Here is a 14610-nt window from a genome sequence, read left to right as displayed (position 1 = left end):
ATAAATTTCCATAACTACGCTTGACAATAAGATACACGACTTATTTGGTATATGAGTTCACATTAGGGAAGGGCATCTGCAGTTTAAAATTTATTTTTAAAACTGGGCGTGTTAGCGCCCTCTAATACGTTTAATATGCATATTTCCTAAACCCCTAATGCTATGATAACAAAATTCATTGAGAGCAAATGTTTTAAGCACTTCTATCGACTACCAAAAGTGCGATAAATCAAGCACTAAGCACGCCAGAGACATTAAATTTTACCTCTGGGATGGTATGAGATGACTTTATAGGAACCGCTCTCAAAATTAGACAGTGGGCCTGGCACCGCCCACTTTAAGGTGAAATCACATATCTCGGGATCTGGTTGATCGATTTAAACCAAGTTCCCTACATAACACTCTTCTTATATTCCTATGTTTTAATTCGAAAATGGGCGAAATCGGATTACAACCACTCCTACGTATATAATACCATTTTTTCCAATTCCATCTGATTCTTTCACTTTCCACTATGCAAATCAAGCAACTATGATTGTATCGGGGTAAATGCGTTTAAAGTATGGAACCTTGTAACCAAAAATTGTCTAAATCGAACCAATATTTGAAATTCATATAATAAAATAAATAAATGGAACTCTCGATAGTGAAAAGTTTTTGTGTCCAAAATGAGTTGAATCGGATCAATATTTCTTTTAATATAACATTTTGTTAACACCTGAAGTAATTTTCCGGTCTTTGATCCTTGCAAGTTGCGAGAGTATAAAAAAATGTTCGGTTACACCAGAACTTAGAACTTTCTTACTTGTTTTTCCAATAGATTTCTTTTGATTGGTCAGGAGCTAAAAATTGCACTAAACCCCGTTTAAAACTATTAAGATAAGGCGTATCGCTGCTGCATTGCAACAAAATCAATTTTTTCCTGAAGATAAGAACGGGGGTTTACATGAGATTGGCATTATGAAACTACCTTCAAAATGGCAACATGCCATCAAAAAGAAAACCGTATATATTTGACCTAAATCGGATCATTCTAATTATGCTAAATGAAGCATTCAATTTGATGCAGAAATAATGGACTTATTTTTACTATATCTTATATTTTTCGAACGTATCTACAAATTTTTCTCGTGGTCCACTCCCTATGTGTCTTAAGGCCTGAACAGATCTTAAGATGGCTCCATCCATTGCATGTATTGCACCTAACCGAGGTGGAGTTTGGATGGAGCCTTTTAGCGCAAACGCAGAGTAGAATTCCTCGGGGCCCGGGTTGGACTCGATGCCAGCACGGTTCAGGAGGATACGGAGCAACCCTGCTGCTAGGCGTTGCTCCAATGACGACAAACTAAATCTATTGTATAAGTAAAGCAAAAACTCATGACAAGCGAAACAAACTCAGTTTTAAAGTAAATTTCGAGTTAAAATTTTTTTTGGACAAAAAAAATAATTTTTGGTATAAACTCTTCACGTTTATATAAAATAAACCGAATTTGACGGTTTTTGACTCAAAATTTATTTTAACGCTTAAGGAAAGCATGTGGTTATCTAAGACTTTTTTAAAACTCCAATAATGACAACAAAAAAAATTTTTAATTTGATAAATTTTAATTGGCCAGAAAGAGGATTCTCCACACTTATCCAAAATTTTTTACGAAATAAAAATTTTAACTCGAAAATTTACTTTTAAACTGGGGTGTTAAAAAAAAATTTATTTTTGTCCAAAAATTTTCTTTTTTTTAAATCTACAGATTTAACCAACAGGCTAAGCCAAAAAAAGAAATTTTTTTTTCGCTCCATCCTAGTGTGTATGTATTTATCTGATCTTTATTTATGTTGCATTTTTTCTTGTTCTTTAGAGTTTTGACCGTTGTTTATTGAAAGTTTTTAACATTTTTGTTGTGTTTTGTGTATGCTGAACGCATTTTTAGGCTGTATTATTCGCTTAAGAATATTCTTAGCACACATATCGATGAAATATTTTTTGTTAAAATGATAAGATAAAATTTAAATTGATGAGATAATTATTTTTAATAATTTATTTTTGAATAAAAACATTCACACATATATTTTTATATAGAAGCCTAACTTTAGAGAAAAAATTCAGGTTTACTATATACCTATATACAAAGACATACATATTACTTATAAGACTAACTTATGTATTATTACTTAGTAAGTAATATTTAATAAATAATAAAATGAAAGGAAATTGTAAAACCTTTGGTTAAAATTGCATACTTTCTTGTTTGTTATTCATATTAACTAAAAAAATAGTCTTGAATTGGAGCCATCTGCTCAATATGTGGAAAATCAGAGATCTAACTATAATTAACATAAATGGAAAATGTCGATAATTTGTTATATAATATAATAAAGTACATAAAACCTGAGCAGTAAGCGAACAAAATGATAGCGACGTCAGGTGAAAATTTAAAACTTTGCGATGTATCAATTAAAAACTTGACAATGTTGTTGTTGTATCGCTTATCTAGTAGCCGCTTAGCTGTTAAGGTTCAAGTTAGTTGTCATCGAAATCATCTAATGGTGGTCCAGGAAACGTGCTGTTTCGAAGGGGTCGCACTTTGAGGCGAGTGCTGTTAATTGAGTGGGGTTCATTGAGGATGCAAAGAGGTGGTTAAAGTCATGAAGTTACTTGTTGCACGCAGGATATACATTTGGTATGTCGGCGTCGCTTCTGGTAAAGTAGGTGTCGTACCTGCTACAGTATCCGGAAAGAAGTTGCGCAAGGGTAACTCTAGATTAGATAGATAGGCAACTCGAGTTCTTCACCTGCAATGGGTGGTGGTTTGACTCCCAGTGCGCCAATCACTGGGAAGGGGTTGGTGAAGATGTTGATGGCTCCACTGTGAATGGCAGTCAGTGTCTGAAGGTTGTTGCGTTCGTAGTCTAGTCGGCGTGCTGTTCTTCCCAGCAGAAACTGCTTGGAGTGAAGTGCATTGTGTTACTTGACTAGAAGCATGCAGGCTTCGCTATGTAGGGGTTTGACAGGAGACATCAAGTGGCATTCTTTAATTGTACAGAGAACAGTATTCTAACACGTCTGAAGCTTCTTCGTCTGCGTTTCACTACATCCAGGCGACCATATGGACGCAGCGTAGGTGATGACCAGCTATCCGATAGCTCGTATATTAACAACAACGTTTCTTTCTTCCCAAGGAGCTGCTGGCTACCGACTGAAAATAATGCTAAGATCCAGGCTGTACTCCTTCGTCCTGTTCAATAATGTGATCGCTGTGGATTTAGTAGGTCAGAGTGTCAGGCTCCTTGCAAAGAAAAAGCGAGAAAGATCAGTAAGACAGTTGTTTAATTTCGAACATATGCCATCAATTCCATTGCCTGACGTCAATCGACTGTACGATCTGCATAGGAAATTATAGAAATTCCCCTCTGGTGGTTGAGCGAGTTTTGAAATACAGAAGTTAAACAGTAGCGGGGAGAGGACAGAACCCTGCATAACCCCTCGCTTACTTCTTTTTAACTTAAAATTTTAACCTCGAAACAGTACGGATGATTGGCGACCGCTCAGATAGTTCTTGACAACTTGACAACTTAACAATCTTTTGTAGTGATGAATGCTCGATTAACCTTCAAGATGAAAACTTCGTAGTGACTGGTTAAAAATATCCGAATGGCTTGATAAAAAGGTAGTGTGTGCATGTAGCTAAATTTAATTGACCTCTAAGAGTTATTTGTAAGTATATTTTTTCCAAATGTGATCTGAAAACCTTATGTTTTGATGAAAATTTGGTAGTTTTGCAACAGATTTTGTAGGCATTTTGGTACCCAGAGATTTTCTCAAGTGGCAACACTGATTATGAAATATACTCAAAAAGACATCTCTGTGTTGTTGCTTAGAAATGAAAACATGAGCAAGTATAAGTGTGTTCAATATAATCAAATACACCTTGAGCTAAGTAAGATAAATCTATTAGTAACAAGTAAGGACGGGCTAAGTTCGGGTGCAACCGAGCATTTCATACTCTTGCATGCCAGGATGAAAACCAAGGAAATACATTCAGGTGCATACGGTTTGTTAGAACCAAGAAAATCAATATGTGTAGTATATGATAGTTTGGGTAATTTGTGAACCAATTTCACATATTTTCGGCATTAAACTGTAGTATATTCAATATTATACTTCCAGTAAGTTTTGCTAAGGTATCTTAATTATTTGCTGGAATTTTCGAAAACCGAATTATTGAACCCATACAACCCATTTTTGACCTACATGCATATTATTATCAGTAAAGGATTCTCTTCGAATTACTAAAACATATCTAACAGAATGACCGATATTTTCGATCAAATGTTCGCTGTACGAACTGGGGTCCACATATTAAATATATGGTTGAATAGTTTTCGTCCTATTTAGACCATTTTTGTTAATAAGGTGGCATACTTTTAACGCATTATTGACGTAAAGTTTTACTCCGACACAAGTATTGGTGCTTGATTTGCATACTTGAAAGTGAAAGAATCAGATGGAGTTTAATATTGTGTTATATAAGAAGTAGGCATGGTTGTAGTCCGATTTCAAAACAAATAAATTTCCATAACTACGCTTGACAATAAGATACACGACTTATTTGGTATATGAGTTCACATTAGGGAAGGGCATCTGCAGTTTAAAATTTATTTTTAAAACTGGGCGTGTTAGCGCCCTCTAATACGTTTAATATGCATATTTCCTAAACCCCTAATGCTATGATAACAAAATTCATTGAAAGCAAATGTTTTAAGCACTTCTATCGACTACCAAAAGTGCGATAAATCAAGCACTAAGCACGCCAGAGACATTAAATTTTACCTCTGGGATGGTATGAGATGACTTTATAGGAACCGCTCTCAAAATTAGACAGTGGGCCTGGCGCCGCCCACTTTAAGGTGAAATCACATATCTCGGGATCTGGTTGATCGATTTAAACCAAGTTCCCTACATAACGCTCTTCTTTTATTCCTATGTTTTAATTCGAAAATGGGCGAAATCGGATTACAACCACTCCTACGTATATAATACCATTTTGAATTCCATCTGATTCTTTCACTTTCCACTATGCAAATCAAGCAACTATGATTGTATCGGGGTAAATGCGTTTAAAGTATGGCACCTTGTAACCAAAAATTGTCTAATTCGAACCAATATTTGAAATTCATATAATAAAATAAATCAATGGAACTCTCGATAGTGAAAAGTTTTTGTGTCCAAAATGAGTTGAATCGGATCAATATTTCTTTTAATATAAAATTTTGTTAACCCCTGAAGTAATTTTCCGGTCTTTGATCCTTGCAAGTTGCGAGAGTATAAAAAAATGTTCGGTTACACCAGAACTTAGAACTTTCTTACTTGTTTTTCCAATAGATTTCTTTTGATTGGTCAGGAGCTAAATATTGCACTAAACCCCGTTTAAAACTATTAAGATAAGGCGTATCGCTGCTGCATTGCAACAAAATCAATTTTTTCCTGAAGATAAGAACGGGGGTTTACATGAGATTGGCATTATGAAACTACCTTCAAAATGGCAACATGCCATCAAAAAGAAAACCGTATATATTTGACCTAAATCGGATCATTCTAATTATGCTAAATGAAGCATTCAATTTGATGCAGAAATAATGGACTTATTTTTACTATATCTTATATTTTTCGAACGTATCTACAAATTTTTCGATCGAAAAAAATTCAAATAAATAAAATGAGGACGTTACATTTACATGGTTTTATTTGATATTACGAACGAATTAATCTTCCGATAGGTACCTTCATTAAGAGTTTGATAACAGAAATTTCAGATATTTTACCTTACGCCAGCACTAGTAGATATGTATGATGAATAAACTAAGTATTGCTAGTCACGTTTTTAACACTAATTATTGTAATAAGACTAAGTGAGTTTTAAATGTTCTTTCTAGATGCATAATTTTTCCGATTCTTTAGTTTGTCTCTTTGCATAAGCATTTAACATACATACATATATTTTTAAATATTTTTGTTTCTATTTATATGCATTGCGAAAGGTACAATCAGCTTTAATGTTCGATTCGGTGTACTCCGTTGCTGCTGGTCTTATGGAGCTAGGTAGGAGCGATTTATTAACTTGGCATAATATTTCCTGTAAAAAGGAATTGCCATGGAGAGATGGACAGTCACTATATAACTATATTAACTCGGTAAACCCCTTTAATTTTCCATGAGCTCTTATATAACATATAACACTATATTGCAGGCTTCTATGGATGGACTGACAGGCCGCGTACAATTCGCTGAGGGACGTCGAAATATATTTCAAATCGACTTACTTAAACTAAAGCGAGAGGAAGTTGAAAAAGTTGGTTTTTGGAACCCTGAAGTCGGTGTTAACATTACCGATTCGACCGCTTTCTATGACACTTATTCAAGTAATACAACGTTAATTGTTATGACGCGCCAAGAAAAACCTTACGTTATGGTGAAAAGCGACATTAGTCAAACAGGAAATGATCGCTTTGAAGGATTTTGTATCGATTTACTAAAAGCCATTGCCACTCAAGTGGGATTTCAATATAAGATTGAATTAGTACCTGATAATATGTATGGAGTATTCAACCCTGACACAAAAGTTTGGAACGGAATAGTGCGCGAGCTAATGGAAAAGGTAAAATTAAGAATCTCAAAAAGTGCGTAATTGTAATGGATGCTTGCTTCTCATCATGCATGCTGATGTTCACAGGCGTTTTGAATGAACAGTACTACCAAAATTAGGGACACAGGAAAGAAGGAAGGGTCCAAATTGAACTATATATATCCACTTATTTATCCTTATTTTTATATTTTGTTTTCCATTACATTCAGAGCGAAACATTAGATTCATTGTTTGTTCAATAGGCTGTGTATAATACTTCCAGCTGTTTACTTTATACCTATACGGGTTGTACCCGGCGTGCCCTGCTACGCCCCTTTTAATACTCTCAACACGTTGCTACATAGTATAACAATTTTATTCACTTAACGGTATCACCTAAAACTAATCCAGATAGATATGGAGTTATATATAAAAATTATCAAGATGACGGATCGAGTTCAAATCCGGGTGACAGTCTGCAATCTTCTGGCGTTGAGCGGACTTTATGCTCTTTAAAATTGTGCACTTCTTCAGGGCTTGGCAGTGATGGCGCAGGCTGCAGCGTGGGGGCCTCTGATCCTTAAATGGTTGCTCTTCGTCTGTCACCCTGGCTGCTGCTGTAGCTTTCTTCTATGTCCGTTTGGATGGAAAAAAATAATTATGTTAAACTAGGTTTGGCTCATAATTTTAAGTATGCTATTTTTTGGCTTGTGATAGTTGTAAATATATATACATACATAATTCGGTTGATTATTAAAACTGCGATTGTTCGGTTTACATCTTCATACATGGATTAGAAAACGGCTGTATTCCGAATTATGTGTTTTTATGGCATTAATTTTTAATAAATTTTGCGGTTGATTTCGGTTTTGGTGAAATTAGTTCTTCTGGGTTTTGAAGAAAACACAGTTTTACAAGTGGTCGAGTTAATATGCCGGTTTACGTTCATACATCGACAACTCTTATATGACCATCTTCGTTGGAACTTTTGAATGGGGCCATTCGTCTGGGGGGAGTCGCAATTCCTTTGGAGTAAGGCATTCGTCCTGTATGATCAAGCATTCTACCGCACTGGGTTGCTGCTGGATCGATTTCCACCGATGTCCCTTATGGAGACTTTTGAGGTAATCTTCTATCGATCTATAGCTGAATTCATGATGAAATATCTTAATTTTTTCTCATCGGTTTGTTCAAGTGAGTGAGTCTCCTTCAGCCTCAAGTACAGTGAGAAGTGGAGCTCCCCTGAGGAAATGACCAGGTGTCAGTACTGTAAAATCGGAGGGAAGAAAGGGACTTGCAAGAGTGGTGGGATAGGTCGTGGATTTATTACGGCTTCTATACGAGCGAGCAGTGAGGTAAACTCTTCATAATTTAATTTAAGATTACCTTCCGTTTTCTTTAAATGGGACTTAAATTTGTACTGCTTTCTGATTACCAGAATTCACTCATGTGGGAGAACTTGGAGGTATGAACTGCCAATCTATCCCTTGGGGTGCATATTTTTAACAATTTCTGGGGAGACTGGTTTCATGAATTTTACAAATTCCTTCTCAGTGGCTTTTTGGGCTCCGACAAATTTTTTCCAACCGCTTCGTTCGATAAAGTTAAATGCTGCGAGAAAAGCCTGAGTAGTCAGATCCGAACAGGTGTACTGCCATTGTCGTAAAGCATACCAGCCACAGCCACATATCTTTTTCTAAGCCTTTATCAGGAAAGGTTCAGCAAAATCAGTCCCAGTGGGAAAGGGAAGAGAAAATTTCAGCGTTCAGGTAGTAGAGTTGCTATAATTTGCGTACGTTTTTTGTGTTTGTACAAAGTGCAAAGTTTTGTAGCTTTAGTTGCGGTATATAATCGAACCATTTGTTGCATCAAGGGATGCTGTTGGTGGAGTTATATTATTTAAAAATAAGGAATTACGATTTTTAGGAATAATAAGGCACGTCGGATGTAACTAAGGCTGGAGTTTGCTAGTCTTCCATTTGCCCGGATTGATCCCCTAGTGTTTAAGAATATATTTAAAACGAGAAATGAGCTTCCCTTTTCGATAGGTCGTCTTTCGAATAACTTTGATTTCTCCCGACTGAAATAGTAAGCTTGTGCATACGCGATAAGACTGACCTTGACGTGATGCAGGTTGGCGTGCGTTAGTTGTGCGGAAGAATCATTTGTTATTAATTTAATTGTTTGTTTGTTGTGTGAGTAATTTAAACATGTAAGCGAATACTCTTACTGAAAGATGAAAATCGGTGTAATATATCATTCCCATCTAGATTAATATGAAAAGTTTAAATTTTCCGACTTTCAGGAGCTATTATATTGCGAGCGAGAGTTTTTACCAGAATTCTTGTGATCCCGTTAGCCACGAAGGACCGAACCACCAGAGTGTAGTGCACTTGCAACATGTTGCCATTATGCTGGGCAAACCAAGTCTAATACTTGAGATATGCGGTTAGATACTACATAGTCTTCCAGGTATAGGGTGGTTTTTCTAAACATACTAAGACTATTGCTGCAAAAATTACATTTAGTGATTGGTTAATTTGAGATGGTTTTGGACAATTGAAACTAGTTTTGCTAACAGAAGTGTACCATTCAGTTCGATCCGAGCAGGCTTAGTGTCTTCAAATCTCCTAATTTGGCTTTTGCTACCAAAGTTGTGACGTAATTTTGTTATCGTTACTGCGTACACAAATTGTTGCACAATAGACTTTTTTATAGGAATCACAGAAGCCATGAAAACCTACATTATGATTAGAAGCGAAATTTACCCATCGAGGAATTCGAATTTCTGATATTCTCTAAACGTATGGGTTTTACTTGCTTTCCCCATTCAGTGCCATCTTGCCACAATTTTCGATTGAGCAAAATCCCTCCTGCGGGGTCGAAGTGTTTTGCCACCGAGGAAAGTATTTGGCGTTTGCAGGTTTTGACTCAATTTTATATGAGAATTGATCTGTTATCGCATTTCATTTAAGCCCTAGAATTTTATTTGTACTGGCCTTCCCTTTTTATGTTTCTTATAATCTCGGTATGATTTTATGTAATTTTTTTTAGGACGAACCCGGCTGAATTTAGTGATTTGATCACTTGAGATAATGATTCTCACGCTAATAGAGACTGTGGCTAGCTGAAAGAATATCGTCCACATATGTTTGTGATGTAGCGCAGAAGTTGCTAAAGGCAAATTCGTTTCACCGGCTTTTGTCCATTCATGCAATGTCCTAATGGCTAAATATGCTGCGCAGTTGATGCCAAAGGTAACTGTTTTAAGTTTATAGTCACTGATTGTACTACTTTCAACTTTCTTTCCACTACTCATTAGCACCACCTCAGTTTTGTGTGTTGCTAGTTCTAAGCCGACGGTCTCTAGCCAGTTTTTAACGTGGCTTATGGCTTCATTGCAATTATTCCTCGCTTCATTTAGGGGTTTCGCTACGACCACGATATCGTCTGCGTATCCTACTATTTTTACTGTATCCGGCACCGCTACTCTTAGAACTCCGTCATACATTATGTTCCACAATACAGGACCAAGAAATGACCCCTGTGGCACACCGCCAGTAACTTTGTATGTTTCGGGATCTTTCAGGGCCCTTATATTTAGCGTCAATTTGGCCGAGTTGAAGGCGTTCTTTATTTTGAAGGTAATGACGGTGTCTATGGCATCCACGGTGCTTCGTCCTTTCCAGAAACCAAACTGCATTCGGTCCAATCCATAGTCTCCTTCAGTGTATTTGTCAAGACGTTTCCGGTTCTTCCAGAGGTTTTGTCACCTTTTGGGAGAAGAACGAGCCGTGCCGCTTCCAGTCTTGGGGAAAACTCTCTTCCCTCAAACAACTTATATACGCTTGACGAAACTGTTCGGGTTTTCTTGTTGTGACGTGCTTGATAACGAAATTGGGTATTCCGTTCAGGCAAGGTGGTTTTCCGATCATTATTCTTGCCACAGCATATTTCAGTTCCTCATGGGACACCTCCGTGATTTCATCCTTTTTTATTCGAAAAACTGGTACTCGCGAGGGTTCACATCTTGGAAACAGGGCACTAACTAGCTCGCGCAAGATGATGGGAAATATAAGGGTCTTCTTGATCTTCCCAGTTTCTTCATCACTATCTGATAAGCTTTTCCCCAAGGGTTATTTTCTACCTCTGAAAGGAGCAGGTTAAAAGTGTTTTTCTTACTCTTCATTATTGCTTTATGTAGCTCTTTCCGCTTTTTCCGGAAGTTGGCAAGGAGTTCCTCAAAGTCGCGTCTTTCTCTAGTGAGCGATTTCTTCGGCCCACCAGTACAAGGGTGCTTTGTTCACCCTGTTCTTCCTTATTGGCATTGTGGCATTGCAGAACATTGTAAGTGATTTCGTTATGTTCTTCGTTTGGCTATATGCATAACCTTGTGTATCTTCATTGATTTGCCCAATGGCTATTCAAGCATTTCTAGGTCGCAAGCTTGTGTCTTCCTTTTTATACTCTCGCAACCTGTTGCTACAGAGTATAATAGTTTTGTTCACCTAACGGTTGTTTGTATCACCTAAAACTAATCGAGTTAGATATAGGGTTATATATATATAAATGATCAGGATGAAGAGACGAGTTGAAATCCGGGTGACTGTCTGTCCGTCCGTCCGTCTGTCCGTCCGTCTGTCCGTCTGTCCGTCCGTCCGTGCAAGCTCTAACTTGAGTAAAAATTGAGATATCTTTATGAAACTTGGTAGACATGTTTCATGGTACCGTGAGACAGTTGGTATTGCAGATGGGCGTAATCGGACCACTGCCACGCCCACAAAACGCCATTAATCAAAAACAAATAACTTGCCATAACTAAGCTCCGCAATAAGATACAAGACTGTTATTTGGTACACAGGATCACATTAAGGAGGGGCATCTGCAGTTAAAATTTTTTTTAAAAAAGTGGGCGTGGTCCCGCCTCTAATAGGTTTAATGTGCATATCTCCTAAACCGCTAATGCTATAATAACAAAATTCACTGGAAGCAAATATTTTTAGCACTTCTATTGACGGTGTGAAAATAGTTGAAATCGGGTGGCAACTCCGCCCACTCCCCATATAACGGTACTGTTAAAAACTACTAAAAGCGCGATAAATCAAGCACTAAACACGCCAGAGTCATTAAATTTTATCTCTGGGATGGTATGAGATGACTTTATAGGAACCGCGTTCAAAATTAGACAGTGGGCGTGGCACAGCCCACTTTTAGGTGAAAACCCATATCTTGAGATCTGCTTAACTGATTTCAACCAAATTCGGTTCATAACGTTCTTTTCATGTTTCTATGTCACAGTGCAAAAATGGGCGAAATCGGACTACAACCACGCCTACTTTCCATATAACACCATTTTAAATTCCATCTGATTATTTCACTTTCCACTATGCAAATCAGGCAACAATGACTGTATCGGGATAAAACTTTGCGTGAATAATGCGATTAAAGTATGCCACCTTGTGGCCAAAAATTGTCTAAATCGAACCAAAACTGTTTAAGCCCCTAAGTACTAAATATGTGGACCCCAGTGCCTATAGTTGACCTTCTACCGAAAATATCAGCCAATCCACAAAGAAATCTCAAACGAGTATACTATTTGACTTTGCGAGAGTATAAAATGTTCGGTTACATCCGAACTTAGCCCTTCCTTACTTGTTTTAATTGCTAATTTTTTTAAGGTTATGATTTGCTAGCTCTGTTATTGTTGACAAACTTATTTTTGAAGTTGCCGTTATTACTGGCCCTGTTCCTTTGGTTAGCGTAACTTGTATTTTTTTACTTCTTTCTCGTGTAATTTCCTTGAAATAATTGATAACTCTTCTTTTGGAATTATGTTATTTAAAAAGTCTTTTGGTTTCTTCTTGGCTATTGAATGTATTGAATTGTTATAAGAGGTAACTGCTTTTTAGATTTGTCATTTAAGTCATCGTTCTTGTACGTGTTCGTTTAGTGTATGATACAGTCTTTCGACATCCGCGTTTCCTGTTTTGTGGTATATACAAGTAGTTGGAAGGTATAAGTTTATTTAATTTTCTTTTAAAAATAGTTTAATTGCTATAATATCGAATTAGATATTACAAATGTCGGTGACTACAAATAAATGTTTCCCTAGGTATTGAAATCTTTTCTTAAGCTTTTGAATTATTGAAATCTATGTTCTGTCCTTTAACAGTTCGACTGTTGCGTATTATGTAATCCTATCAACGCTGGTAGGGTACATTAGGTTTCTGTGGGGGTACCAAATGTCAAAATGGACTATTTCGTTATGTGTTTTGGTAAGTTCGTGTTTTTTGGGGTTTTTGTCAAATTTTGCCAAGTTACATATTCCACATCAGTTAATATTTTGTATTTATTTTTGTAGGTTTGGATAGTAATAAGAAAGTTTTATTTCCGAAAGGATTTCGTTTATTCCTCTATGATGCTTAGGTAAATGTGTTTTTTGGATTATTTGTAAAAGTTTGTTTCTCTCTGTTTTCAGGTTTTTGTTTTTTGCGAAATAGTCGACGTAATTTTTCTGAAATTCGACGAATAGGTCCGTTTTGGAACAAAAAATCACTATTAACTTAAGAGGTTACTTTCCGGTCCTATTTTTTATATGTTTTATCCTATTTTTATAAATGATTTTAGTTTTCTTCGATTCTACATCAACGTAGTCGATGATCATTTGTATTTTAAAAATATTTAAAGGTTTTTCGGAAACTTAAATAAAAATGGTACTATCCGTTTCCGCACTATGAACTGTATCGACATCTTCGTCAGTCAGTTCGTTGATATTAGTTTCTATTGTTATTTGCTGGGCGTCCGTATCGTATACTATCCTGCTAAGTCCTTCTGCTAATACGTTTTCTTCTCCTTTAATATTATATAATATATTCTACTTGGAAGTCAAATTCGTTTAATTTTATTTTCCAATGTTGAAGTTTGCTATTCGGTTCTTTTAAATTAGTAGGCCCAACGAGTGGGCGATAGACGGTCTTATTTCGAAAAGATAGGGCCGAAAATATTTTGTTGCCCACACAATAGCGAGGAGTTCTTTCTTGATCGTGCTATAATTATTTTTGTGTCCGTTGAGAGATCTGCTAGCATAGCAAACTACTTTGTTGGATTGCATTAAGGCTGATCCTAGGGCAAAGTTGATAGCATCGGTTACTAATGTGAAAGGTTTCTGGAAAACGGGGTGTATGAGAATTGGTTTGTATTTACAAATTTTTTGAATGTTTCTATAAATTCTGTAATTTTGTTATTAACTTTTGAATTTTTATTTTAATATTTAACGATATATGGGAAACTACTTTAGAATAATCCCGGATAAATAGCCTGTATTCATGCGACTTCTAATCCCGCGACGTTTAGCATCTCAGCACACAACCCACCGTTTAAACAGAGAACTTAGAAGAACGAGAAGGTGCACAGTCGACAGCGAACAATTTGTAGGATTTTATCAAGGAGTTCACCTCACATGCACGAGAAACAAATAACATTTCTCGTGATATTCTTTCGAAAAAAAATAAAAAATTTTCCAAAGTCAAGCAATATTCCAGTGATACCCCTTGGGCGACAAGCTGGATCGCTTATTACACATAAGCAAAGCCAAACAAAAAAAAAACTCAAACATATTACAGAAATACATACATACATACACATGTGCATATACCTATAATTTAAATATAAAATTTTTGGGATAGAAAATTTTGCCACGAAATAAATTAAACGAAATCAAGTATTATCCTTTCGAACATACATACATATATGCATACATAATCATATGGTACATACATAAATTAACTAATTCTAAAAGTTCCAAAAACAATACTGTTGTTCAAATACCTGCTTGCTTAATTCGTGTCTCCAAACACACCTTTAAAACACGTTCACGTTCCTTTAAAACAAATGTATATAGATACATATAATATAACCAAAACGAATATCCATATACACAAAATATTCGCGAGTGAAACCAATAGCCAGCAAACAATTTTCAGCAAATTTT

The 14610-nt window shown here is 36.2% G+C and overlaps 1 protein-coding gene across 5 annotated transcripts in view; it reads left to right on the top strand.

The window, feature by feature from the left end:
* Positions 1-14610, top strand: part of LOC106624584 (glutamate receptor ionotropic, kainate 2) — a 1058023-nt gene that overhangs the window by 375471 nt on the left and 667942 nt on the right. For all 5 annotated transcript variants that reach the window (XM_070112613.1, XM_070112614.1, XM_070112612.1 and 2 more), the window contains 2 exons: positions 6037-6189; positions 6246-6653. In XM_070112613.1, coding sequence (XP_069968714.1) covers positions 6037-6189; positions 6246-6653 — 561 coding nt within the window. The remainder of the gene's footprint in view (positions 1-6036; positions 6190-6245; positions 6654-14610) is intronic.

Source organism: Bactrocera oleae, chromosome X (genome assembly GCF_042242935.1).
Source record: "Bactrocera oleae isolate idBacOlea1 chromosome X, idBacOlea1, whole genome shotgun sequence".
In the NCBI taxonomy this organism is placed as follows: domain Eukaryota; kingdom Metazoa; phylum Arthropoda; class Insecta; order Diptera; family Tephritidae; genus Bactrocera; species Bactrocera oleae.
This window is presented reverse-complemented; position numbering and strand designations above follow the sequence as displayed.